Source organism: Mustela nigripes, chromosome 6, assembly GCF_022355385.1.
Source record: "Mustela nigripes isolate SB6536 chromosome 6, MUSNIG.SB6536, whole genome shotgun sequence".
In the NCBI taxonomy this organism is placed as follows: Eukaryota; Metazoa; Chordata; class Mammalia; order Carnivora; family Mustelidae; genus Mustela; species Mustela nigripes.
This window is the reverse complement of record NC_081562.1, coordinates 19,368,229-19,395,479: the sequence shown is the minus strand read 5'-3', so window position 1 is coordinate 19,395,479 and position 27,251 is coordinate 19,368,229. Positions and strand designations below refer to the sequence as shown.

Below are 27,251 nucleotides of genomic sequence, written 5' to 3'. Positions count from 1 at the left end.
GATCCGGGGACCCTGACATTCTGACCTGAGCGGAAGGCTGACTTGACCAGCTGAGCCACCAGGCATCTCTCTCTCTCTGCCACTGTTGTTTCTTTGTGGTAGCACAAAGGGAGTTCCAGCAGGAGGACTTTTGGTTCAGCCCAGGAGGACCCCTGTAACTTTTTTCCCCACCAGAAGCAGGTTGATCTTATGTGTTGCTTATTTTCACAAAAAGGTGTCCTCCTTGGCCGCCAGCCAGCTGCTAGAGCATAGGTACCCTGGCTGAAGCCGCAGCTCGGGCACTGCACTTGGTATTGATCCGCGAGGGTAATAACCTTGGGCCTCCACAGGTATCATGTGCTTTCCATCCAGCTGCTAGTGCCTGTGCCTGTCTGAAGCCTCCTGCATGAAGTCAGGAGAGTCACTGTCAGAAGGGTCTGTCCCACCTGCACATGTGCCCTCATAGAATCGCCTTTGCTGGGGGGCTGCCATCGTCCATAGGGGACATAGTACAGGTCTCTGGGAAACTCCGTGCCGGGTTGTGTGGGGTGACGTGGCAGACACCGTTCCTTACAGGGCACCATTTCTCCAGGACCACCCACAGGGCAGGGATGGACTCTTGGGTCTCTGGGCTAACGGGTTTTCTTTTTTTCTTTTCTCCTTTTTCTTCTTTTCTTTTCATCAGGGAGAAAGATTGGGTGCGGGGGTGCAGGTGGTGCAGAGGGAGAGGGAGAGAGAGAATCTCAAGCAGGCTCCAGGCAAGGCTCAGTCCCACGACCCTGAGATCATGACCTGGGCCTAAATCAAGAGTCCCAACTGAGCCACCCAGGCGCCCCACAAGTTTTAATTTTTGAATGTCATAAATCCACAATTACTGTTTCCTTGTTAACACTGAAAGGTAGAAAGGGGGAGAGGCAGAGTTGTAGCCTCCCTGGAGCAAGTATACAGGGCTTCAGGGAGGACACTGTGAGAATAGATTTGCTTCTGGCTCCATTTCACTTTCCTACCCTCATGGTCCCTTTATGGTGAAATAAGACAGAGGCTGTAACACATGGGTGCAGGTGACATCGGTCACATGCCGGAGACTCTCTATTTTATGATTGCATGCATTTGGTTTTTCATGACAACCAATTTATTGAAAATTTCCTATGGGGCAGAATTTATGAAAACATTCAATGCTTTAACTTCTATCATCCCAGTAAGGACCTTAGAAGTCAGGTGATAGTATTTTCCTCATTTGCCAGTGGAGAAATGGAGGCCCAGAGGGCTTCATACTTGCCCAAGATTGTATGAGCACAGAAAGGCAGAAGTGGACCTTGAATTGAAGTCATCTGTCTAGAACCTGTGGGAAAAGAGTTAATTTCAATGCCAGAATGGGGAAACCTCTGAAAGAAAAAAATCAAGTACACAATTCACAGTTCTAGTACCGGAAAGCATGGCGGGAAGGAAAATGGAATTGGAGAGGCAAGGGGAAGACGTGGAACGATATAATTGTTTGTAGATGGTGGATATGAATTATTCAGTGGGTAAGAGTATATGGTACATGAAATCCTATCACCTTATTCTCCAAATAACTCGCGGGATGAGCAGAAAAGTTGTCAGCTTTTAAACCAGAAAGGGCAGATGTTATAAAGAACACTTGGAAGTCAGATTCATCAAACTTGTGGTTCTCTTTAAGGATTCTATGAAGTGATTACATCTTAACAAAAACCAGAAATAGGATCTTAAACTTTCCTGAGAGCACAGTGTTTGCCTTGTCATTGTTCCCATAAATAAATCTTTACAACTTCCTTTTTTGATATCCTGTAATTCCTTTCCAACATGCCCTGAGCAAACCAACTCTGAGCTGTTCCTTTCCCAGGAACTGGATGTGTGCGGCCAAGAGAGCTCCGGCTGTCTTGGGGTGGGGAGGAGTGAGAGGGGAGTGGGGGGAGGGGTGTGAGGGGTTGGGGGGTGGGGGTGGTTCTTGAGTAGGACCAAATTGCACTCATCAGATGTTCCAAGAGCTGTATCCTGAGCTGTATCCTGGTGTGTCCCCACCAACCTTTCTCAATGCTTTACTTTCCTTCAAGAAGTTTTCCAAGGTTTAACCCTTGCAGTACTCTCGGTTTCTTTTTACTATCTTCTAAATTAACAGACTTTTGAAAAAAAGATCCAAAAAGGGTGCTGGGTTTTCATTTTTATCCTCTATCCAAAATTCATGTCTGATCTAAGAATCATTTCCCCTCGAAAAGACATCTATGATGAGAGAGCATATACAGGGGAAAAGCACAGGCAAATACAACTCCTGCTGACTCAAGAACCTTCTGATCCAATAATGTCAGGGTTAATGTGGGGGTCGTGAATTTGCAGATGGAAATACTAAAGGGTATGTTGGATCAGAGAAGGTTAAGGAAGCAAATTCCCTGATTGTGCATTTGGAGGAAACAGAGTATATACATTCAGGATGTTAATTTACTTAGTGTAAAAAAAAAAAAAAAAGCCTGTGGAAAACATCAAGAATCTCAGAACGTTATTCCTGAAAATGACTCATTAGCAGAGGTTGCCTTGCCTTTTGTTCCTTTTCCTTTGCCCAAATGTGCCTAACATTCAAAGGGGGGGAAAAGATCTGTGTTTTCATTCTTTTATTTTATTGGTTTAATATTGGTTTTATATTTGGTGTAATGCTGTTGGCTTAATAATTTTTCCCCCATTTTACTGAGGTGTCTTTGACATATAAACTTGTGTTAGTCTAAGGTATGTAACATAGTGATTTGATACATGTAGATATTGCAAAATGATCACAATAAGCTCATTAACATACATCACCTCACATAGTTACAGTTTTTTTTTTTTCTTGTGATGACAACTTTTAAAATTTACTCTCTTACCAAGTTTCAAATATAAAATATGGCATTGTTAACTGTGGTCACCACACTCTTATGTTACATCTTCAGACCTTATATCTGGAAGCTCAGTCTTTTGATCTTTCCCACATTCTCCATCCCCACCCCCTACCTCTCACCTCTGACAACCACTGATCTGTTTTTTGTATCAATAAGTTCAGTTTTTCATTTTTTTTTTAAGATTCCACATCTAAGTGAGATCATACAGTATTTGCCTTTCTCTGTCTGACTCATTTCACTTAGCATAATGCCCTCAGCATCCACCTATGTTGTCACAAATGGCAAGATTTTTTTTCTTTTTCATGGGCGAATAATAATCTGTGTGTGTGTTTCACATTTTCATTATCCGGTTGTCCCTTGACAGAAACTCAGGTTGTTTCTATGTCTTGCCTATTGTAAATAATGCTGTAGTGAACATGGGGGTGCAGTTGTTTTTTTGAGATAGTGATTTCATTTCCTTTGAATTATTGCTATTTTTCATTGTAGTAAAGTACATATATAACATAAAATTGATCATCGGAGGGGTGCCTGGGGGCTCAGTTGGTTAAGCATCCGCCTTTGGCTCAGGGTCCTGGGATCGAGCCCTGTGTGGGCCTCCCTGCTGAGCAGGAATCCTGCTTCTTACCCTTTTCCCTCGCACCCTCAGGCTTACTCTGTCTCACTCTCCAATAAATAAATAATATCTTTTTTTTAGATTTTATTTTTTTGACAGAGATCACAAGTAGACGGAGAGGCAGAGAGAGAGAGAGAGAGAGAGAAAGAAAAGCAGGCTCCCTGCTGAGCAGAGAGCCCCACGCGGGACTCGATCCCAGGACCCTGAGATCATGACCCGAGCCGAACCCACTGAGCCACCCAGGCGCCCATAAATAATATCTTTTTAATAAATTGGCCCACTGAGCCACCCAGGCGCCCATAAATAATATCTTTTTAATAAATTGGCCATCTTAACCATTTTTAAGTGTATAGTTCAGTGATTTTTTTTTAACTCCTTAAGTACTTAAAGACATACAAATATTTTAAAGGGCATAGAATGTATTTTATTTATCATATGTAATTTTCCTAAATCTATATGCCCCTGTTAAGTATCCTGGGAATACAGAATCTATACCTAATAAGTGAGCAATTGATATTACATGTTGTAGAATGTTAATACAGCCTTATTTTATTAGAACAGAAATCAAGCAGTGGATTTTCCCCATTGTTGCGAGGTTTGATTCCAGAAATAAGTTTCCTTAGAACATAAGTTTGACAGCTTAACAATAACCCACAACCCTCGTGATCTCAGGGTCCTGGGATTGAGCCCTGCATCGGGCTCCCTGCTTGGCGGGAGGCCTGCTTCTCCCTCTCCCACTTCCCCTGCTTATTTCCCTCTCTTGCTCTGTCTGTCTCTGTCAAATAAATAAAATAAGTAAAATCATTAAAAAAAAGAGAAAAGAAGTTTGACCCAGGGTCCTGGGATCAAGCTGGGTGACTCAATCAGTTAAGCGTTTGCCTTCAGCTCAGGTCATGATCCCTGGTCCTGGCATTAAGCCCTGCCTCAGGCTCCTTGCTCAGTGGGGAGCCTGCTTCTCCTTTTGCCTGCTGCTCCCCCTGTTTGTGCTCTTTTTTCTCTCTCTCTGTCAGATAAATAAGTAAAATCTTACAAAAAAAGAAAGAAGTTTGAAAGGTTTTTTTTTTTTTTTTTTTTTAATCTTCCTTTCCCTGTGGACATTAAAGATTTGATATTTGTGAGCAGATGGAGAACACCTGGGTGGCTCAGGTCAAAGAAAATCTGGGAGGGACAGGGTATGGATAGTGAGTTGGGTTCAGTAAGGGTCTGGAGCCCAAACCAGCGTCTCTTGGATAATACTTTAACTTGTCCCCTTGCAAAGCTCACATTTTCAAGTTCGGGCAGAGACTCCATTGTTCAGTCCAACATCACTGTTATTACCAGAAGGTCGGTGCCCATTGCACATTTGGAAGGAGCCTAAAGTGAGCTCTTTGAATGGTCCATCATGAGCATAGTAGTAAGCAATACCAGATTCTGAGCCTAGACGGGGTGTACGGGTGCCTTCTGGTTGAAATGGCTGGTTAGAGGATAGGGGGGCAGGGCCTTGACTTGAATCTGCCTTTGCATGGCAAGAGCAGTGTGTTTACTTAGATTTGTGTGTGCATGTGGCCTGCCTGGGGGAAGACAGATTATTGAGGACCAAGGAGCCTGAAAACTCTAAGCCACACTCGGCGTGTTCATGGAACCAGTTGTATACTTTCAAATGAAATTCATCATACAATCTTCAGTGCAAAACGGCAAGGCAGAAATTATTATGCCCATTTTACAGGTACAGAAATTGAGGTTATAAACTGAGGTCACAGAGCCCAGTGGCAGAGTGGAAATTTTTCATCCAGTTCTGCCAGACTCCAAAGCCCACGATACTCAGTTCTCCCACCTCTGAGGCAGACATCGCTCTGTCCCTGTCCAGTGTGCTCACATTTGCTGTGGAACAATAAGAGCATTTGCATTAGGGTCTGGAAGGCATTTCTCTTGGTAATCTTCTCACATTTTCCAAGGAGAGGTGGGTGCATCTGTGATGACTGTGGCAATGAGTAGCCCAGCGTGGGTGGGGGCGTGGGTCTTGCTGTGTGCAGACTCGCGCAGAGTAACAGCTGTTTGTGACTCTCTCTCCAGGAGTTAGCTGTCCCCGTGGTCCACGATGGCGGCGCCCTTTTGGCTTTTGTCTGCGGTGTGGTCTACACGCTCCTGCAGTCCATCATCTCTTACAAATCATGTCCCCAGTGGAACAGCCTGTCCACGTGCCATGTGCGGTTGGCCATCTCTGCCATTTCCTGTGCAGCCGTGGTCCCCAGTATCCTTTGCATATTTGTCAGTGTCTTCACAGGCTTGACCCTTCTCCCACTCCCCCAGAAGAGCATGAAAAAAAAAGCAAAAGGTTAACGGGCGGGTGTCCACATGCTTCAGAAGAACAATTGGGAGAAAAGTATACATTGTTAAGGAAATACCTCAACATTGTCTGGTTAGATCAAAACAATCTTTGGGGGAAAAGTGTGTGCAAGAAGCATGGAAACTTACGGCAACACTTCAGTCTGTTTACTTTCTTTCCAACAGGGAAAGTTTCATAAGCCATGTGGAAATATTTATTTTTCTTTGTAGTGCTTGGTCAAAGACACCAAATATTGATATTGTACTTAAAGTAACTGCCCTGTGAAGTCCCAAGAGCCCGCTATGCTGCCCTCATCTGTACGCTGGCGATTCATTAGGTAGTTCAATTTACTCGTCTGTGTTAAGAGGTTTTAAAAAACTCTTATCATTTATTTCTAAGTCATTTGAAATACATTGAGGCTTCTCTTGTTCTCACTGATTCCAGTTTCAAAATGAAATCTCACTCCATCTTCTAATTCAACAATGTGAAAATAAAATATCAATTTTTTGACTAGGGCGTTTTTGTTTGAAGGAAATGAAAGCTTGATCTTTCTTTCTTTCTAGAGGTATTTAACAGAAGAAAAAAAAAAAAGCTGTGTCTTCAAGATGTGGAAAATTCCCCATCTTTTGCAATACCATCTGCAGTCCTATCAGAGAAAAACTGCAGAGCCATCGAAAGATGGTGATTCTGTCAGACTATAGGAAAATAGCAACTATTTTATTAGCAGCAACTTTGTTAGTCTGGATTGGGTTGTGGTATGAAGTGGGCAAGCTTGAGTGAAAATGTACCATATGCTTCTAAATAGTAAGTTTTGTGTTTCTCTTTTAAAACAGAAGCTATACAAAATATGAAGTCTAAGAATGGTTGTGGGTTTGGTTTTTTTTTTGTCTTAAGGAAGGAAATTTTTAGTTAGAAAATTTCTAAGTGCAGAGGAAGCAAATCCTACTGTTGAGAAATTTAAACAAATATGCGCTTCTTGCAAAGATAGTTCATTTGCAATTTCCTTCTTTATGGTTTGAAGACATTCATGTTTCTCTCCAAATATATCTACTTAAAACTTTTAGCTTGTGTTAGTTGCAAAATTTATAGTATCATTGTTTGAAGTGTTAAAGCCAGTTTCTTGGTGTAGGAAACCTTTTCTTGCTTCCAACTTGAGAGGCACATCTCTAGATGTTAAAATCAGAGAGAATTTTTAGTGAGAATAAGCATTTTAGGCCTCAAGAGTTTAACATAGAAATAGTTCCCATTTCTAGGCGGTTCTTAGGAGCCCCACCAAGGGATAGCTTCCCCAAACAGAAATAGGTCATGTCCCTGTATTAAATTAACTCAAGGGGCCCCTTGGACTCAGGTCATGGTCCCAGAATCCTGGGATCCAACCCCACATCAGGCTCCCTGCTCAGCAGGAGGCCTACCTCCCCCTCTCCCACTCCTCCTCCTGTGTTCCCTTTCTTGCTGTTTTTCCTGTCAAATAAATAAATAAATACATCTTAAAAAAATTAATTAATTAATTAACTCAAACAAATTCATCCACATGAAAAGCTCTTTTATCCTAAGCATTAGGGTGGTATTTATGTCTCTTTACAAAGATTTCTTAATATCTTTAAAATGCCTTTGTCTCTTCTTACTGCCGTAGTTCTATGAAACATTGTCGCTTGACTCATGAAGAAACTGAAGCGCAGATGAGGTTAGGATCTTGCTTCTAAGCCTGTCCATCTTGCACCTGGCTTCCGAAGCTTTTACAAGCCTTCACAAAATCACTCTCAGCATAAAGCCCAGGTTCCTTTGGTTGAGACCCATAGTCTGAGCCTGCCTATTGAGTATTTTTTTAAAAGATTTTATTGATTTACTTATTTTAGAGAGAGAGAGAGATAATCTAAAGCGGACCCCTCGCTATGCCCTCCCCTCAGCCCTATGGGGGACTTGACCTCACGACCCTGAGTTCATGACCTGAGCTGAAACCCAGCTGAACCGCCTGAGCCACCCAGGCACCCTATGAGGCAGCCTCTTTTTCTGACCTTATTCTAACATGTTCTGCCCTGGACTTGACCATTTCCTGTTCTCTGCCTTGGCCTATTCTCTTCTACCTGGATACAGTAGCCGCCAGGCACATGAGGCTACCGAACACCTGAAATGTGGCTGGTCCACATGGAGATGGGCAGTTAAGTGTAAAAACCACACCGGTTTCGAAGATGTAATAAGAAAAGGAGAACGTAGACTATCTCATTACTAGTTCTTTATATTAGTACATGTTGACATGATAATATTTTTGATATATTGGGTTAGATAAGGTATATTCTTTCTTTTATTCCTTCCTTCCTTCCTTCCTTTCTTTATTAACCCATAATGTATTATTTGCCCTAGGGGTACAGGTGTGTGAATCATCAGTCTTACACACTTCACAGCACTCACCATAGCACATCCCCTCCCTAATGTCCATAACTCAGCCAGCCTCTCCCTACGCCCCCAACCCCAGCAACCCTCAAGTTTGTTTCTTGAGATTAAGAGTCTCTTAGATGAGATATATTATTAAAATTAATTTCATTTGGCTCTATTTATTCATTTCTAAGATTTTATTTTATTTATTTATTTATTTAAAGATTTTATTTATTTATTTGACAGCCTGAGTGAGAGAGACAGAGAGCAAGCACAAGCAGGGGGAATGGGCAGGCAGGGGAGAAGCAGGTTTCCTGCTGAGCAAGGAGCCTAATGTGGGGCTGGATCCCAGGACCCTGAGATCATAACCTGAGTTGAAGGCAGCCCCTTAACCAACTGAGCCACCCAGGTGCCTCAAGATTTTATTTTATTTTTTTTTTAAGATTTTTTTTTTTTAGGGACACCTGGGTGGTTCAGTGGGTTAAAGCCTCTGCCTTTGGCTCAGGTCCTGGGATGGAGCCCTGCATGGGGCTCCCTGCTCAGCGGGGAGCCTGCTTCCACCTCTCTCTCTCTGCCTGCCTGTCTACTTTAGATTTCTCTCTGTCAAATAAATAATAAGTGAAAATCTAAAAAAAAAAAAATAGATTTTAAAAAAAATTTATTTATTTGACAGAGAGAGATCACAAGTGGTGGGGGGGAGTGGGGAAGCAGGCTCCCCGCCGAGCAGAGAGCCCAATGTGGGACTCAATCCCAGGACCCTGAGATCATGACCTGAGCCGAAGGCAGAGGCTTTAACCCACTGAGCCACCCAGGCGCCCCAAGATTTTAAGTAATCTCTACACCCAACATGTGGCCTAACCTGACAGCTCTGAGATCAAGTCACATGTTCTACTGACTGTGCCAGCCTGGAACCCCTCATTTGGGTCTTTTTAGATTTTCTTTAGTGTAACCACTATAGTAGAATTTTTTTTTTTTTTTAAGAACTTTATTGAATACACCCCAAGGGAGAAGCAGGTAGGGCAGCAGAGGAGAAGCTGTCTGCCTATAGTAGAATATTTTACATCACTCACATGGCTGGCATTAATTTCTGGGGGGACACTGCTCTAGAGAGCTCCTCAAACCTCAGCTCACATTAGGCTCAACTCAGTGAAGCCTCCCTCAAAGCCCATTCCACTCTGAAGTCACAATTTTCCCTCTGAGTCGTAGTCATGCCCTCCCCTCAGCAAGGTACCTGATGTGCAGAAGACAGGACTCAAGAACAAAGAATTAAGAGGATTTTAAACTATTAGAAACAGAAATATGGTAATGACACGACCAAAGAGTCTTTTCTTTTGAGAAACTGAGAAGTGTTAAGTGTTAAGAATTGCAAAATATTGGGGGCAGGGAGAAGAGGTGCTGACTCTGAATTTAGAGGAAGTTCTGAACTTGACACTGACTCAAAGCTTTGAATTCGTAACTGTTTGCAAAAGCATTTTAAAAGCATCTCATCTCTAGCTTTCTCTTTTGCCTTTTAAGCTCCATCAGAATGTCTGTGCAGACAGCACACGGAGGCTTTAGTCTCAGTCCCTGGCACCGTTTGGCCTCTCTGGGTACCCCCTAAGGTCAGAGGTAGGGTGTAGCTCTTTGATGTGTAAACTATGGGCTGGGAAGGAAGGACCCTGGCTTATACTCAATGACTGGATGGAATAAGTCTGTTTCTTAAAGACAGTAGTTTGAATCTGTATCTTGTTTTTGTAGAAGAACCTTGGTAGTTTGCGATGCTTTGGTACTTTGAAATGTTAATTTTTCCTTACAGCTGATGCCTTGAAGATAGGATTCTTAGGGCAAGAGTATTTTTTTTTCCCCCCAAAACTTTTGTTTAGGAGAAAAGTCCTCAAAAAGTACCCATCTGTCATTTTGTTTTTTGTTTTTGTTCTTTTTTAAATTAAGATTTTATTTATTTATTCGAGAGAGAGAGACACAGCAAGAAAGGGAACACAAACAGGGGGAGTGGGAGAGGGAGAAGCAGGCTTCCTGGCAAGCAGGGAGCCAATGCAGGGTTTGATCCCAGGAACCTGGGATCATGACCCTAGCCAAAGGCAGACACTTAACAGCTGAGCCACCCAGGCACCCCCCCATCTGTCATTTGGACCAAATTTAACAAGCACAGTGGAGCAAAATGTAGCCACAGATGAAAATTTGGCTATACATAGCTGAAAAGGTATTGCTAAGGAATGACTGTATATAATTTAATGACTGTATATAATTTAAATGCTGTCACAATCGAACTTAAGGTTTGAGATTATGAAAAGCCGATGTAACTGGTCTGATTGCAGAAATGTTGGTATTAGCATTTTAACACTGTGATGATGATTAGAAGAACAGTCTTAACATGAAAAGACCTGGGTTTTTGTTTTTGCTTTTGTTTTTTGGACCTTCCTTAACAATTGCCCTTTTTTAGTGATTGCCTGTGCTTCACTAATTTCTATAACAAAGCTGGAGTGGAATCCAAAAGAAAAGGTAAAATTTAACTCATCTTCAATATGATTGTTGAACCTGGTTCCTGGGGATTATTCTCAAAATTATTTTCAAAATTTTGAGTTCCTAATTGAATTTCCTCATCAAAAGAGGTCAGGCACTTAATAGAAGGGGGCCGATATGAATTAAGGTGTACAGAGGTCCAAGGAAGCAGTGAGTGTTAAAGCAGAAAGGATGAGACCCGCTCCAGCACAGAGGGCACTTTGTTTCAAAATGAACCGGAGAATAAACGTGGTCAGGTCTATCTTCGTGGGCAGGGAGTTTGTGCAAAGTTTTAAGAGGTAGGCAGAGAGGATCCTACTTGACCAGGATAAACTTTTGAAGGCTTTGAACAGGCAAGTATTGAAAAAATATTAGCAGTTAGCTATTAGCAGCGGTGCTGGGATAAAGGGCTGAGGAGAGAGCCTGGAGTTAGGTGGCAGGGAGAAGGCAGTTTTCTAGTTTAGATTTCAAATCAAGATTCTTCTAGAAGGTTCAACATCACTTATCATCAGGGAAATGCAGATCAAACCCACAATGAGATAGCACCTCATACCTGTCAGAATGGCTAAAATCAACAACACAAGAAACAAGTGTTGGTACGGATGTGGAGAAAGGGGACCCTTGTGCACTGTAGGTGGGAATGCAAACTGGTGCAGCCACTGTGGAAAACAGTATGGAGGTTTTCAAAAAGTTAAAAATAGAACTAGCATACGATCCAGTAATCACAGTAATTTGGGGGTAAATACCCCCCAAATACAAAAACATTACCTCAAAGAGATACATGCAGCCCTATGTTTATTGCAGCATTATTTACAATAGCCAAATGATGGAAGCTACACTAGTGTCCATCAGTAGATGAATGGTTAACGATGTGGTATATATATACAATGGAATATTATTCAGCCATAAAATGAATGAAATCTTGCCATTTGCAACAACATGGTTGGAGCTAGTGAGTATAATGCTAAGCGAATAAGTCAGAGAAAGACAAAAAATGTATGATTTCATATATATATATATATATATGTACACACATATATATATAAATTCCATATATATATGGAATTTAAGAAACAAAACAAATGGACAAAGGAAAAAGTGAGAGAGAGAGATAGACAAACCAAGAAATAGACTTGTAATTTTATAGAGAACAAACTGATGGTTTCCAGAGGGGGCGGTGAGAGAGGGGGTGAGTGAAACAGGTAAAGGGGATGAAGGCGTGCACCTGCTGTGATGAGGGCGATGTATGCAGGTGTTGAATCACTGTATTGTACACCTGAAACTAACATTACACTGTATGTTAACTATACATAGTTATACATACATACATACACACTGTATGTTAACTATACATAAACTAATATTATTACACTCTATGTTAACTATACAGAAATTAAAATAGAAAACTTTAAGAAGAATGATTAGCCTAGGGTGGAAGTAAGAAGGGGAAATATTTAATAGGTGCCCACAAGTGACCGACACGAGAATGGAAAGACTTGAATCAAAGAGGACTTCCAAATGTTATCTTGGGGGAAGCCAAGAATCTGTCCCCAAGAGCAGATAGAAGCAGGGTCCCAAACAGGAATAAATGATTCCATGCAGGGAAGGGGGGTGGGTTTGGTTTTAGAATTGTTGACTCCAAGGCTGTAGTGAAACATGAAGGAGAATGGCCCAGTTGCTTGTGGAACTAGACCAGTGGGGGCACTGGGAACCTTCAGGGCACAGGGTAACATGACTGGTAATTTCAGCCCTCACGTCAGAACTCCTGGAGCTGAATGTTTGGAATGGAGATGGACTCATGCCATGAGGTATGCCCAGTGGTGGCACTTCCAAATGCCATATGGGAAAGGAATGTTGCCCAGGAGAGGAGAGCTTGTGGGAGAACACCAGTTGGTTTTTCAAGGGGCCACGGTGTGACTGATGTTTTTCAGAAAGCGGTTTTAGTAAAGTGTTGGCTTTAGAAGACGATTGCAGGAGGGTAAAGAAATGGTGAGGGGGTGGTTCGTTCATGCAGCTCTCAGTGACTGTTTGGGGGTGAGAAGAGGAGGAGACACAACATGGTGGCTAGAGGGCCAGTGGGATCAGGGGATTTTTCACAGCAGGATTCTGGCAAGTGATGGAAGCCTGTGGAAGACTACGGAGAGGGGGCGCCTGGGGGATCAGTTGGTAGAGTGCCTGTCTTCAGCTCAGGTCATGATCTCGGGGTCCTGGGATCCAGCCCTGCATTGGGCTCCCTGCTCAGCGGGGAGTTTGATTCTCTCTCCGCCTCCCGGCCCCTGCTCATGCTCGTGCTCTGTCTCTCTGTTTCAAGTAAAACAATAAAATCTCTAAAGAGAGAGACAGACAGACAGATTCTGAAGAGACTGAAGATGGTGAGTGCGAGAATGATCCAGGCAGAAGTTTTTTAAAAATCAGAGGGGGAGACAAACCATGAGAGACTGTGGACTCAGAAACAAACTGAGGGTTTTGGAGGGGACGGGGATGGGGGTTTGGGTGAGCCTGGTGGTCGGTATTAAGGAGGTCACATATTGCACGGAGCATTGGGTGTGGTGCATAAACAATGAATTTTGGAACACTGAAAATAAAATAAAATAAAATAAAATGAAAAAAAAAAAAAAAAGTCCTTTCTGAAAGCAAGACTTCACAGCAGGGCGGCTTTGGGTGTACTTTACAAGTTCAGCCACTGGAGGGAGACCTTCTACCACAAATCAAACCAACCAGGGGCTGGAAAGGCTTCCTTGAAGTATATGCCCCAGCCAATTAAAAAATGTTTTTCATTTCATTTTCTACCTTAAAAATGTGAAAAGTACCTCATTTTCTGCTCACTCCATAAATCACCATGCTGCTCTTGTATTATTTTCTGTTCTCAGTATCAGTGAATGCACACAAAACCCTTTACATTAATTCACTGAATGGAACAACGGCTTAGGTACTGCCCCAGACTTCTGTGGCGTGCTTGGGAGCTTGTGTGGCACATTCCTGTGCATTAACTTACTTGGTAGTGTTGGTGAGAATTTTAATATCATTGTCTCATTTCACAAAGCAACTTGTGGTGTTGCCACAATTGTAGCAGAAGAGTCTGCACTCCAAGTTCAGTGTGTTTTCATTAAATATGCCAAAGAAATCCTCTCCCAATTCTGTTTCCATCTTTATAAGCCATCTTCACTGTCCGAGGGCGATGAAGGATGAGGTGGATCTCCTGGTAAGGTCACCAAAAGGAGGGAGGGGCCTCGGTTCTCTACCCCCAGCGTAGGGTGGTGGGGTTCCTCCCTAGTGTGCATTGGATGAGGGCCAGGATGGATGCGGACACGCAGGAGGAGAGTGAGGAGCAGTGTCTGTGAGAGTTTGAGGCACCACAATGAAATGATCATGGACGAAAACTGGATCAGAGAAAGCACTCGTCACCACGGAACCAACCTGCAACCCAGCATATTTGCATATTCATGAATGTAACCTATAGCAGAGCAAAAAGTGAAGTAGGAAAAAAACAGGTCACTGTTCTAAATCAGAGAACTGATGACAGTCCACAGGCCTAATCTGGCAGGTGGACTCAAGTCAGAATGCAGACATGCAGTTTGTCTCAGACAGTTTTATTTTATTGTAGTTGAGTATGTTCCACACGTGGAACTCCCAACTGGGGCTTGAACTCTCAATCCCTAGATCAAGACCTGAGCTGAGATCAAGAGTTGAACAATCTGAGGGTTTTGAAGGGGCGGGGGGTTGGAGGTTGGGGTACCAGGTGGTAGGTATTATAGAGGGCACAGATTGCATGGAGCACTGGGTGTGGTGCAAAAATAATGAATACTGTTATGCTGAAAATAAAAAATAAATGAAAAAAAAAAGTTGAACACTTAACTGACGGAGCCACCCAGGCGACCTTTGGATGGTGTTTAAAAATGCTTTTGAAGTAATTTACCGCCTTTAAAAATCAGGAGAGTTCATACCCCGCCCCCCCCCTCCACACACACATGCCCCCCCCAAAACTTTTTTTTTTTTAATGTCTCAAAGCAACACCAGGGTCATATTTTCCCACTTGGTAAAAATGAAACTGAACTGATGACTGGGTTTGCCATTCTTCCTCTCTTTCTGCGACTGGCAGTCCATTTATTTTTATTAATTCTCTGGCCTCCCTGGGAGGAACCTCCAATGAAAGCCCTCCACTCTTGCTCTGCATTCTCTCATCTTTGCCCCCAATAAGACAGATACCATGTCGATGTCTCCTTAGCCTCTGCTCTGTGGCTGTAAGCAGAACAGTGTTCTGGTAAGACATTTTCTGTAGTAACAGAGAAACACAACAGCCAGTGGTGACAGCCACTCTCCTCTGGGTGCGAGCGCTCATTTTAATAAGGCCCAGAAGCTGACTTGATGTTTTGTTGTTGTTGTTTTGTTTTTTGACTTGATGTTTTTTTAAGCATGCATTTCAACTTTGGGATTCCTAGCAGTGGGAGAGCAAGTCACGCCTTGAATAGAAAATTTTTTCTTCTCTTGAGTCCAAATTTGCCTCCCCATCTCAGCCTTTTTGTGGCCCTTATTCTGCCTTTTTGAAGTGTATAGACTAAGTCTTAAAACCAGAGTGTAAGAGAGCCTCAAGAACGTTTTGGATAATTGTGTCATGTTCCCAGTGGGCAGGTGCCCTGATGTTCCTCCACCTGGCCTGCCTCACTGTGTTTTCTCAAGGGGTTGATTTATACTCACCCAACGACTTTCCTCTCTGTTCTGACCAGCTTGTTTCAGTACACCCATTACAGGGAATACAGTGTATTTTGGCTAAATTCTGTTTCTTTATTGTTGCTTTTAGGACTACATATATCACGTAGTGAGTGCAATCTGCGAATGGACAGTGGCCTTTGGTTTCATTTTCTACTTCCTAACATTCATCCACGATTTCCAGGTAGGTATTTATCAGTTCATATGTTAGAAAGTGCTGACAATTAGGGTTAAGAGCATGCCATAGAACATTAGTTTATTCCCTAAGAAAAGCATCTCTAACTGCTCTCCCAAACAATGAGCTTTTCATATGTTCTCTGTCCCCTGGATGGATGTTCATATATCCTGGTTATTAGCTTTCTGAGGTGGCCTCATTTACTAGTTCAAATAATAGGAAATACATCCTTTGAATAAACAAAGTTTATTTTTGAAAACAAAGTTTGTTGTTGAAAAATGTTTCCAAGGCAGAGAGGATGTGGGACCTTATCAGCTTTGACAACAACGAAGATCATACGTTCTGAAACAAATGAATTTTTAGCAAAAAGTATATAGAAAACCAAGAAAATTCTCAGACCCAGTTCAAACTCTGCCGAAACCATAGTGAGGGCACATCTGAAGCGTGGGGGGCCTCTGTTGCTGGCACCGGTTTACCTTCTTCTTCTTTTTCTAAAAATTGTGTTATGTTAGTCACCATATAGTACATCATTAGTTTTTGATGTGGTATTCCAAGATTCATTGTTTGCATATAAAACCTTCTTTGAAATCTTTTTCTTCTGTTTTTAATAGAGTGTCACCCTAAGGATATCCACAGAAATCAATGATGATGTTTGAAGAAAGAAGAATGATACCTCACTCAGTGAGAGTCGCAGACAATTTCTGGAAGTGGTAGGAAGGACAGACAGGGTTTCCATGTTGCCCTGAGTGGAATGTATCTGCGGCACGTCCACGACTTGAATTTCTTTAAGAATTCCCAATAGTTGTACTATTTCCAAAGGTATGTTTTCCTAGAGAATGTAGAGCACTTATGACATTGTAGCAATGTTTTTATAATTTTCCAAGTAGACACTTTTTTTTTTACATGAACAAAGTCATTACAGAAAAGAGAAGGTGTTACAGAAAATGGAGAACTCTATTTTTGCACAGATTCTGTTTTGTGTTTTCTTTGTGTGTAAGTGATTTGTGGGAATACACTAAATGAGGAATTCACTAACAAGTAAAATCAGGGCATATTCATTTTTAAATTTTATTTTTAGAGAATGAACGGTCTAATTTTATATCATGATAGCATTTATCAAGTTTGATTGATAATGATCGTAAAGATTCAGTTAACAAATGAACACTAACAAGGATACTCTGATTTTTAAGAGAACTAAGCAAAGTGCTTCTATCAAATGGCCTTACTCTCTCTATGCAATCTGCATTAACTCTAAGTGAACACAGAAAACCTCAGTTTTCAAATTCCATTCTCCATGGGCCTCCCTGCTCACAGTGCCAAAGCCTTTACCCTTGCTGCTAACCTAACTGGCATTCCATAGTGGGCCCGTTTCCAGGCGGGATGAATTCATCAAGACAGATTAGAAAAGCCTTAGAACAACAGTAAAATGGAGGAAAACCTCACTGGATTCCGGATTGTTGTCTTTGCTGGATAAGCAAGGAAGGGAAGTATCTCAGGGACCATTTATGGAAGGTTGGATTATGCGAAGGAGAGCTTTGGTTCATACTAAACCTCCACAAAAGCCGATCTGTGAAAAGCATTAAAAAGACCATTTGTAAAACCACCCTTTATTGTTACCGGCATAAAATGCTATACGTGCAGTCTGACTCGGGAGCTGAAACTCACGTCTCAAGTTCATTTCTTGCCACTAAGCCTGTGGAAGAGAGCACAGGTCTGAGATAGAGGAGAAGAGAGGGGGCAGGGTGCAGGCTGTTTGCTCCTTCTTTCAATGTGGGTGGCGGGATGTTTGCACACTGTACGAGAGAGGAGTCAGTCCTTTGTTAAGCAAGACCTACAGACTCCACCTTCTCACCCAAAGCACACATGACAAGGGAAAAGCTAATGGTTCCAGAGCAAGAAGTGGGCCTTGACCTGTTAAGGCTTAGATTTGAAAGCCAAAGAGAAGGCCTTCCTTTGAAGACCCTCCAGACCACAAATCTGCATCCGTCCAAGTAGGTCCAGACCTTGAGGATGAATGCCAAGGGCAGAGCAGCTCACCTAGACGGGCTGGGAGGGACTCTGAGAGTGGTGAGCACATCGTGGCTCCTCAGGAACGGTCTCGAGTGAATGAAGCAGTCAGCCAGCTCTGCAATGACCAACTGTGTCCCCTGTGTGTTCAGCGGTGAGAACCCCATAACCATGTCTGAGTTTGTTGCAACTTGTAATGCTGTGGCTCCCCCATGGTAACACCAGAAATGAAGAACTGATTGAAACAATGTCAAGCATTCCTTATTCTGAAGATGGGGGAGAAGTGTCACTTAGCTGTGCTAAGGAACCTGAAGGAGAATGGATCCACGCTTGGGACTCAGTTCGAACAGACTTGAACTAACTGTCTGTGCTTCTCATGATGCATTGTCATTCTTCATTTCCTTATCTCTCTGTGAGATAGATTCAGAGCTCCTTGAGGACAGAGTGTGGGCATTAATCTTTAACTTTGTAACCCCAGCATTTACCAGGGCACCTCCTGGTCCATCCCTACGAGGGGCTTAATCAATATCATTGAATGAAGGAACGAGTCTGTGAACAAAGGAAGGCATGACAAGGGATATTTGTAGTGCTGTAAAATGAGATTTACACTGGTACAGGGTTTACTAGTTAAGTGATAAATGAATAGTCTGTATCACCCAGTAATGCTGACTTGCTTTGCGTTGTGTACTGTGAACATTTCAGTTGTTTGGGCTTCACCACTCTGTGACAACTCTCCTCAACCTGGACAGTTACCACCGAAATTCTTGGATGGGCTAGACAAAATGGTACACGTGGCTCGGCAAACTGAGAGCGCCAAAAATCACTGCAGACAATCACATTCTGCTGATTCCATGAAACCTCTAAAGCTGGTCTTATCCATATTTTGGTATTATTTCTAATTTCCATGAGCTTGCATTTGCTTGGACCTCATGGCTGACAGAGTAAAATAAAATGAAGTATTTCTTTATTTTAGTAATTTGTGTCTCAGTTCAATTACAACATGTCGACTAGGTACTACCATGAAGTCTATATATCCAGGAAACAATTCTAGCTCCGCTTGGACCCCATCAAGATAGAGTGTAAATCTTGTTTTCTTCATTCTTGTAGTTTTGCATGTGGGTGCAGTGGTTCATGTTTGTGTAGAGACTCAAACATTAGGGTCAGAAGTTTGCATCAGTCTAGACCCTTAGAGGTGAAGGCACCAGAATTCCAACCTAAAGTGTCAAAGAAGAAAGGGGCATCTATTGACTCAAGTCCAGGGGTGGAGCTGGCTTCAGGGATGACTGGATCCAAAAGTGGTACCAGAACTTCACTTATTCTCTCCTTCTCCTAGCTCTACTTTCTCTCTCTGTTGGCATCATTCGCAGGCAGGTTTCCCCCAGATGGGCGAGAGATGGCTTCTAGAAGCCCGAGGGCGACAACCTGTCCAGTGGAGAGAGGGGACCTCTGCAGAGTTCGCACAAAAGCCCGTGAGTTGACGCTCATTGTCTCTGATTGGCTGGCTTGGGTCACATGCCCATGCTCAGGGAGGTCTGATGCTCTCAGTCAGCCCTGTGTCACATGTCCCCCTCTGGACCAGGGAGGGGCCAGCGGTGTCTGAAATGCTGGGCTGGTGGTGGGTGAAGCTGTTTCTCAGAAGAAAAGAATGGGACACGGATCTGGGACAGACGTAGGACAGGAGATAACCAACCCCCACCCCTTGCCCGCCCTCCAGGGAAGGCAAGTTAACTTGCTTCAGGGTAAATCAAAGGATACCTGCTGACAACCTTTTCAGGTTAAAAGAAGTAAATGTAAACCATTTGGGTAATAAACATGCCTTCAGTTACCTTCGAAGTTACGCTTTTCCCGGCTTGTGTGTTTATGTACCCCCCCGTGTGGTTGGCCGGGCAGTTACCCATCACGCGTTTTAGACGAGGAAACGGAGAGAGCAGCTCAGGGACGTGCCAGGGGTTCTGCTGCCGCCTGGCGACGGAGTCCGGGCGGGGACTCGTGCTCTCCATATTGCGAATCAAGTGGGTTTCTTCTTCCTTCCTTCCTCCCCCCCCTTCCTCCCTTTCGTCTTTCCTTCCCTTTTTGTTTTTCTTTTCTTTTTTCCTTTCTTTTCTCTCTCTCTTTCCTTCTCTTTTTTCTTTTTCTTCTCTTCACTAACAGAGAATTCCACAGAAATTGCATTTCATAAACCAAATTAAGCACATCGGTGTTGTGCTGTGTTTGGGTTTCCTAACATCCCTTGCATGTGGCATCGTCCCACGTTCCCATTTTTTTTACTCAGTAGGAGACACATTGGTCTGGTGTTTGGGCGCTGGAATGAGGAAGGAGGAGTGGGAGGGAGATAAGTGGTCTCCCATTCTCTCCCACTCCCTGATGCTGGCAGGCCAGGAAGCCCGGCCGTCTCCCCACACACATATTCTTGGTCTGGCTCTGAATGCCTGGCATTCTCGAGGCCAGAATGTCATGCGTTTGCGTCCTGTCTGTTGCATAAGAGAGCAACCACAGCCTTAAGCCCCGGAGGAGAAGCTTCTTGACTCTCCTTGGTCACCCCCAGGAGACTCATCTTCTAAAATGAAGGGCAGCAGGATGCCAGACTCCTATGGGGAGGGGCTGCAACTTCCAAAACCGATGCTTAGAAAATGCTAACCGAGTACCAACAATCTGTTTTGTGGTTTGAGCCGGGGTGCCATGAGATGCCTAGTAAGCCCCAGCTTCAGCAGTCCCTCAGCAAAGAGCAGTGCTCTGTGCCCCACTGTTCCCAAAGCCGACTCCACGTCTGGACTCCTCAGTTACGTTGAGTTGACGGTGTGTCTTTTTAGCTTCCATAAACTTGATGAGGATTTCTGATGCATATGCATCAGAACCCTCACTGATAGGACCCCCCGAGAGTTCCTCCGATGGACAAATACAGCAACTGCTGTAATCTGCCTCACCACAATGGGATGGAAAGCTAATTTCTAGATAAGTAGGGATTCAGCTGCTCCAGCTCACAGCCCTTACTTTTGGAATCATCTGTTCTTATTTTAAAATTTTTGAATCAGTAATAGTGTTCATGGGATTCAAAAATCAAAACAATATAAAAAGGAACTCTGTCAAAATCCTTTGTATTCTTCCTTTATCCACATTTACTCAATACACGTCTCTTTTTGCATATACCCACTTTTTATAAAAATACAAGCAGAAACACATTTAAAAATCTTTCCCTTTTAACTTCTACCCCCAAATGTCACATACCATACTGACATCTTTGAGCCTTCTTTTGACTAAGCAACATGTCTTGGAAATGCTTCCTTATCAATATATAGAGAGCTTCCTCATTTTTTTGTTTGTTCTGTTACATCTGTATAATATTCCATTGTGCACTTTGTCATTGTTTATTTAACAAGTCCTCTACCTGATGAACAATTGTGTGGTTTCCGAACGGCTACAATTGCACATGAATGACCTTGTGTATATATCATTTCACACACGTGCAAGGAAATCGGTGGGAGAAATTCCTATAAGCTGGAATGGCTGGCATGGACAGGAACCGTATCTGAAATTTGACAAATACTGTCATTTTGCCTTCAGAACCTTGCTGGCAGAACCTCTCCCTGCCGCTCCCCCTGCTTGTGCTCTCTCTCTCTCTTTCTCCCTCTCTCTGACAAATAAAATCTTTTAAAAAAAATTTTAAAAATTTCACCTTTTCTTGGTGAGTCATTCATTCATCGATAGGCACAGATGTGCATTCTCCGGTAGATGGTGTGGGACGGAGGCAGGCTGACTGTGACACTGTTCTACAAACATTCCCCTTCTTTGTCCCCCACCTTTTAAAACAGATTTTATTTATTTGAGAGAAAGAGAGAGTGACAGAGAAAGATCACGAGCAGGGGGGGAAAGGTAGAGGTAGAAGCAGACTCCCCACTGAGCAGGGAGCCCGAGGCGGGACTCGATCCCAGGACATGGGATGGAGGATCATGACCTGAGCTGAAGGTAGACGCTCAACCGACTGAGCCACCCAGATGCCCCTTTTCCTGCCCTTTTTATCTAAGCACTGAGGGCAGAGGGTGAGGGCTCTTTGCTCCCCTCTCTGTGTACAGCAGAACTCCAGTGTCTTCTCTCTTCTCCCTTCTGGCTCCTTCTCTTCTTTTAATGGTCAAAACTGTCTCCATCTCACTTGGGTTTTTCATTGTGGTTTTGCACTTTTGTCACTGTCTCTTCTAATCTTATTCCTTTCCTAGCCGCTTTCTCTTTTTGGAGTCTCTTAGAAGGGCTACTACTTCACTTACACTTTCTTCTGGGAACATTTTGCTTTTATAGACTTCAATCCTCAATCTCAATATCCGCTTGCCCCTTTCCGGCCAACTGACCTATGACAGAACACCAAGGGGAATTCACAGATCCTTTGGTCCTCCCTGACCTTGTAGCTTTTTGGTCACTACGGAATGACCCAGTGAGTGGGGGATACCAGCAATGCAGGAGCCACAGTGGGGGGTGAGAGGGAACTCCTGCTTTGAGAAACTTAAAAAACTTATTTAGAAATAAAAGGTTTTAATTTTGCTGAAGTGTACTTTTTATGGCATTTTAAAGATTTTTATTTATTTATTTGACAGACAGAGATCACAAGTAGGCAGAGAGAGAGAGGAAGGGAAGCAGGCTCCCCACTGAGCAGAGAGCCTGATGCAGGGCTCGATCCCAGGACCCTGAGATCATGACCTGAGCCGAAGGCAGAGGCTTTAACCCACTGAGTTCAGGCGTCCCATTTTATGGTATTTTAAAAATTTATAAACTTTGCCTTCTGGAGCAGTTTAGGATAGAGCTTCCCTCGACAAATAGTGTCGCCCACTCCCTGCCCCCACCCAGAGTGGGGTTTTCATTGCAATTGATGGGCCCATACTAACACATCATTACCACCCGTAGTCCATGGATTATATTAGGGTTCACTCTTGGGGTATGGTATGTATTAAATGAATTTGAACAAATGTATAATGTCATGTGGTTTCACTGTCCTAAATGTCCATTTGTCATTTTGAAAGAGAAAATCTTACTTGTAATTACCTACAGAGAGGTAGCATAATTGTTTTCAGTACCAGGTACTAGGACTCTTGCTTAACCACCAAGGGCATTTCTCTATCTGCTTGCATTATCACTCAGATTCTGTTAACACTGGTTGAGCACCTAACCATATAGAAGGCACCGAGAGAAGGGAATTTCACCACAGTGAGCCCCAGTTTACCACTGAGGAAATGATCACAGTCAGGTTGTCACCAGGTAGCAAGGGATGGTTTTAGGACCCACCCCAGGATTGTATCTCCTGCAGTCAACCTTTTCCATCAGGATGATGTGATTGTCAACCATTATCATGTGATTATGAATGAATTTGTCAGCTTTTCCAGTCATAAAATACAATGCCCTAAGCAGTCAAGTCCCTAAACTGGCTGGTTTAGAAGAATGTGTGAAATGTCTGTGTTGCTTCGAAAGGGTGGATCCTAGTTGAACTCTGCCTTTAAGACTTGGGAGGGAGGGGGTAGGTCATGGGAATCAGAAGTAGAAACATGATAGAGGGGGACTTGTATGCCACCCCAATTTTTCATGGGAGTGTGAAATGAACTCCTCTTCTTCCTTTTTTTTTTTTTTAATTATGTTCAGTTAGCCACTGTCTAATACATAATTAGTTATTGATGCAGCGAACTCTTCTGCATGAATTCACAATCCCTGAGGAAGAGTACAGGTATGACCAAGGACTCCTTTGGATAGTGGAGCTTAAGCGGGGGGCTTTCAGTGTGATTAAGGTTCTGGTGGCTCTGAGGTGTGTTTTCTTAGGATTTTCAACTCATCTTTTGCTTCTGGTTGGTGCAATAATGCAGACTTAGGGTTGTCTTCTATTTGGGAATACCTGCTTTCTACTCCCCAAAGGGGAAGTCAGGATGAGGTCCAGAGGCTGCCCCCCAGGCTGGGAAAACACCAGAGGGAATTCATTGGGTTTGGTGTCATATTCCAGCATGGGATAGAGTTCCATGAGTCTCTAACAGTAGCAGGAAGCAGTAACGGTCTCAGGACTTGGGGTCCTAGGTTCCATGTCTCTTGCCCATCAGGCTGACATTAGCACTTCTGAGAGGAATGCCTGGAAGACAAATTTTACCTCCTTGAACAATCCTTTTGCTAAGGGTCAGCCCAGAGTAGCAAGTTCCAGGTACCACCCAAGATATCTGATTTAAGGCGAAGAGTGATGTATTTAGAAAGGGCCAGCCATTTGACAGCTGCTAACATAACCTTTAACACAGGTATTAAAATGAATACTGAGCTTAGTTCAGTCTGTCATTTCCTCTTAATACTTGAAAAGTCAAGTTTTGTTTGAAAGTTCCCTCAAAAGTCTCTAGTGGGTGAATTTATTCTTCTGCTTGACTGCACTTGGAACCCTCAAGTAAGAGCCACCTTGAAATAGAAACTAGGAAAATTCCAGACTTCTCTGGCCAAAAGGAGCAGCAAAGGTATGTTCTGAGGTTTATTAAATAATTAACTAGTTGTTGACATGTTGGGGGAAAGGGGAAAAAAAAGCTGAGGTGTTGGCAAGTGTGAATAGAGGTTAGTAAGGATGTTGGGTCATGTGGCATATAAAATGAGGTAGAACGTTTTCGTGTTCACTGACCTTTGGCTCAGGCCAAACCAGGGAATGTGTTCTTCTCACTCAGTTAGGTCTTTGTGTGGTATATCATTGTTTTGACTAAATGACCATGGTCAAATGTGATCCAACAAATCCTAAAGCTCCATTGGCTATTGGGAGCAGACACAGCTATGATTTAAAGGGAAGAAAATGGAAAGAAACAAAACCCAGAACTCATTGACCATTTTGACTTCCCCTCTGTAGTAGGTTTGATTGGAAGATTGGGGCAGGTTTTCTATTAAATTGTTCTGAGACTCACAATTCAGAGCTTCAGAAAGGAAGGATGTTCTCAATTTGGTGATACCTTTGATCAGTATCCCCCAAATTTCAGCCATTTGTGTGTCTTCTTTGTAATTTTTGTCCTGCTATTACTGCAATTTACTTAACACTTTTCAGTGACTCACTATATGACTTAACTATTTTCATTTTTTTTTAAGATTTTATTTATTTATTTGACAGACAGAGATCACAAGCAGGCAGAGAGGCAGGCAGAGAGAGAGGAGGAAGCAGGCTCCCTGCTGAGCAGAGAGCCCGATGCGGGGCTTGATCCCAGGACCCCGAGATCATGACCTGAGCCGAAGGCAGGGGTTTAACCCACTGAGCCACCCAGGCGCCCCTAACTATTTTTATTTTAAGGAGAAAGTTCTCCCACTGCTTCTCCTTCTGGACTGCTCAGTGTGATAAATGGTGGTAACATCCACTCGGTCACTAAGGGCAGAAATGTGCGAACCATACCCTGGGCTGCTCACTCTGCTCCTTACCCCACTTCATGTTTTATTAACTTTATCTCCTCTGTACAGGGTGAACAGACAGTTCACCCAAACCAGGGTACTTTGGGAGACAAAAGGGATACTATTAGCAATTTTACTTAGAATAAATCGGATCTGTCTGAAGCAAATGGGATGTGTGGTCAACCCATTTCTCAGGTCTTGAATCATCTTCCTTCTCTCCTTTCTACCATGGCTACTTAAGTGCAGGCCTTCATAATCATTTGCTTGGACTAGTGCAGTAGCTCACTATTTCCTTGATTTCAGACTTGATTATTTAAAACACATTGCACATATACATTTGATATATCACTCTCTTAAAATCCTTCAGTGATTCCCCAACTTCAGGATAAATTTCAAATTCCTTAGATGGTCTATGAAGCTCTTTATAGATCTGGTTCCTTTTTATTTTTCCAGCCTGTGAACTCATTTATTTATTCATTTGTCAACATTTATTGAGAGTTACACTGAGTTGGCACAGTGCTAGCCTCTGGAATATAACAATAAATAAAATGGTTTCTGTTCTCAAGGTACAGTGGAATGGTGAAACAACTAAGGGAATATTACAGTAAAACATGCTATGGTGAAGTACTGCACTCTCTGATCTCATTATTCTAAGTGCAGTTTGGGGGCCAGTAGCATAAGCAAGGTCCAGAAGCTTGACAGAAATGCAGAATCTTAGGGCCCTGTCCCAAATCCACTAAATCCAAATCTGCATTTTAACAGTATGCCAAAGTGATTGGAATGCACTCCAGTTTGCAAAGCCTGGTCTGTGGGACCCGTGGAAACACCTGGGTCAGATTCCCAGGAACAGTCATGCCTGGAGGGGGACTTGGAGCAGGAGTCAGTTTGCTAAATGAAGGCAAGGTGGGAAAAGGCACCCAGTGGAGAGATTCTCCTGTGCTGTGACACAGACAAGAGGGAATATGCTGTTTGGTGGGAATTACAAGTTGTTCAGAATTTGGGGAACATAGGTTGCAGGTGGGAGCCCCACCTAACTCAGAGATACCATTATTCAAGGGGAAAAAAAATCAATTTCAGCACCTCCATTTCTTCTTTGAGCCCGTCTAGAAACATAGTGATTTAGAAGAAACGATTTGAGTCACCGAGACAGCAGAATAGAGGTTAGCAGGGAGCTGGAGAGAGAGGACAATGGGGAGTTACTGTTTAATGGGTACAGAGTTTCTTTCTTTCTTTTAAGATTTTATTTATTTGACAGACAGACAGAGATTACAAGTAGGCAGAGAGCCAGGCAGAGAGAGGGGGAAGCAGGCTCCCCACTGAGCAGAGAGCCCGATGCGGGGCTCGATTCCAGGACCCTGAGATCATGTCCTGAGCTGAAGGCAGAGGCTTAACCTGCTGAGCCACCCAGGCACCCCAGGTACAGAGTTTCTGTTTGAAATGATGAAACAGTTCTGGAAATGGATAATAGTGATAAGTGGTACAACATTGTGACTATACTTAATGCCACTAAATTGTACACTTACAAAGGGTGAAAGTGGCAACTTTTTTATTTTTTAAGGATTTTTATTTATTTATTTGACACAGAGAGAGAAAGAGATCACAAGTAGGCAGAAAGGCCGGCAGAGAGGGAGGGAAGCAGGCTCCCCATCAAGCAGAGAGCCGGACGCGTGCCTGATCCCAGGACCCTGGGATCATGACATGAGCCGAAGACAGAGGCCTAACCCAATGAGCCACCCAGGCACCCCAGAAAGTGGCAATTTTTATGTCCTGTATGTTTTACCACAATTTTTGAAAAGTGAGTACTTTGAGTCAAAGAAGACTTAATTTTCAAGTTCCAGCTTTGCCCTATTTTTGCCATGACATTGCAGGCAACTCAGGTAACTTCTTGGGAACTCAAAGTCTTCATTTATAAGATAGGACTAATGATACCTGCCTCATGGACTTGTCATGAGGGTTCATTAGAGCAATGCCTGTAAAGCACTGGGAGCTTGTTGGATTATCTTTATGCCCATTCAACCTTGAGAAGCATATTCTTAGTACAATGCCAGGGATAGCCAGAACTCTACATCGCAGCTAGAATTACTCCTTCCCTCTCTCTTTGATGGTGGCAGTGGTTTCCAATTGCCCGGAGAGTGTTATCAAACCCCATTGTCTGGAAAGGAGGCAGAAGCATCATTATTCAAGGTGTTCAATATGCAGCCAAGGCTGAGAAACCCTGAAGTAGCAGTGGGTCAGAAACTCGAGTATATACCAGGATCACCTAGAGCATTTGTTAAAATAATTCCGGGGCTCCACCCCCAGGGTTTCAAGTTTAGTAGATACCGACCAGCCCCTTCCCTTTCT

The 27,251-nt window shown here is 43.1% G+C and overlaps 1 protein-coding gene across 2 annotated transcripts in view; it reads left to right on the top strand.

Annotated features, from left to right (window-relative positions):
- The window catches only part of DRAM1 (DNA damage regulated autophagy modulator 1), a 38,240-nt gene extending 18,849 nt beyond the window's left edge, over positions 1-19,391 (top strand). The window contains exons 4-8 of one of the 2 annotated variants that reach the window (XR_009404738.1): positions 5,530-5,707; positions 10,596-10,654; positions 15,453-15,545; positions 16,148-16,355; positions 18,911-19,391. Coding sequence is in view for 1 of the 2 variants with exons in the window: in XM_059402239.1 (XP_059258222.1) it covers positions 5,530-5,707; positions 10,596-10,654; positions 15,453-15,545; positions 16,148-16,192 (375 nt within the window). In the remaining variant the exon portion in view is untranslated. Of the gene's footprint in view, positions 1-5,529; positions 5,708-10,595; positions 10,655-15,452; positions 15,546-16,147; positions 18,516-18,910 lie in introns of those variants that run through there. The other variant, XM_059402239.1, reaches the window with a different exon arrangement.
- Positions 19,392-27,251: the final 7,860 nt, after the last annotated feature.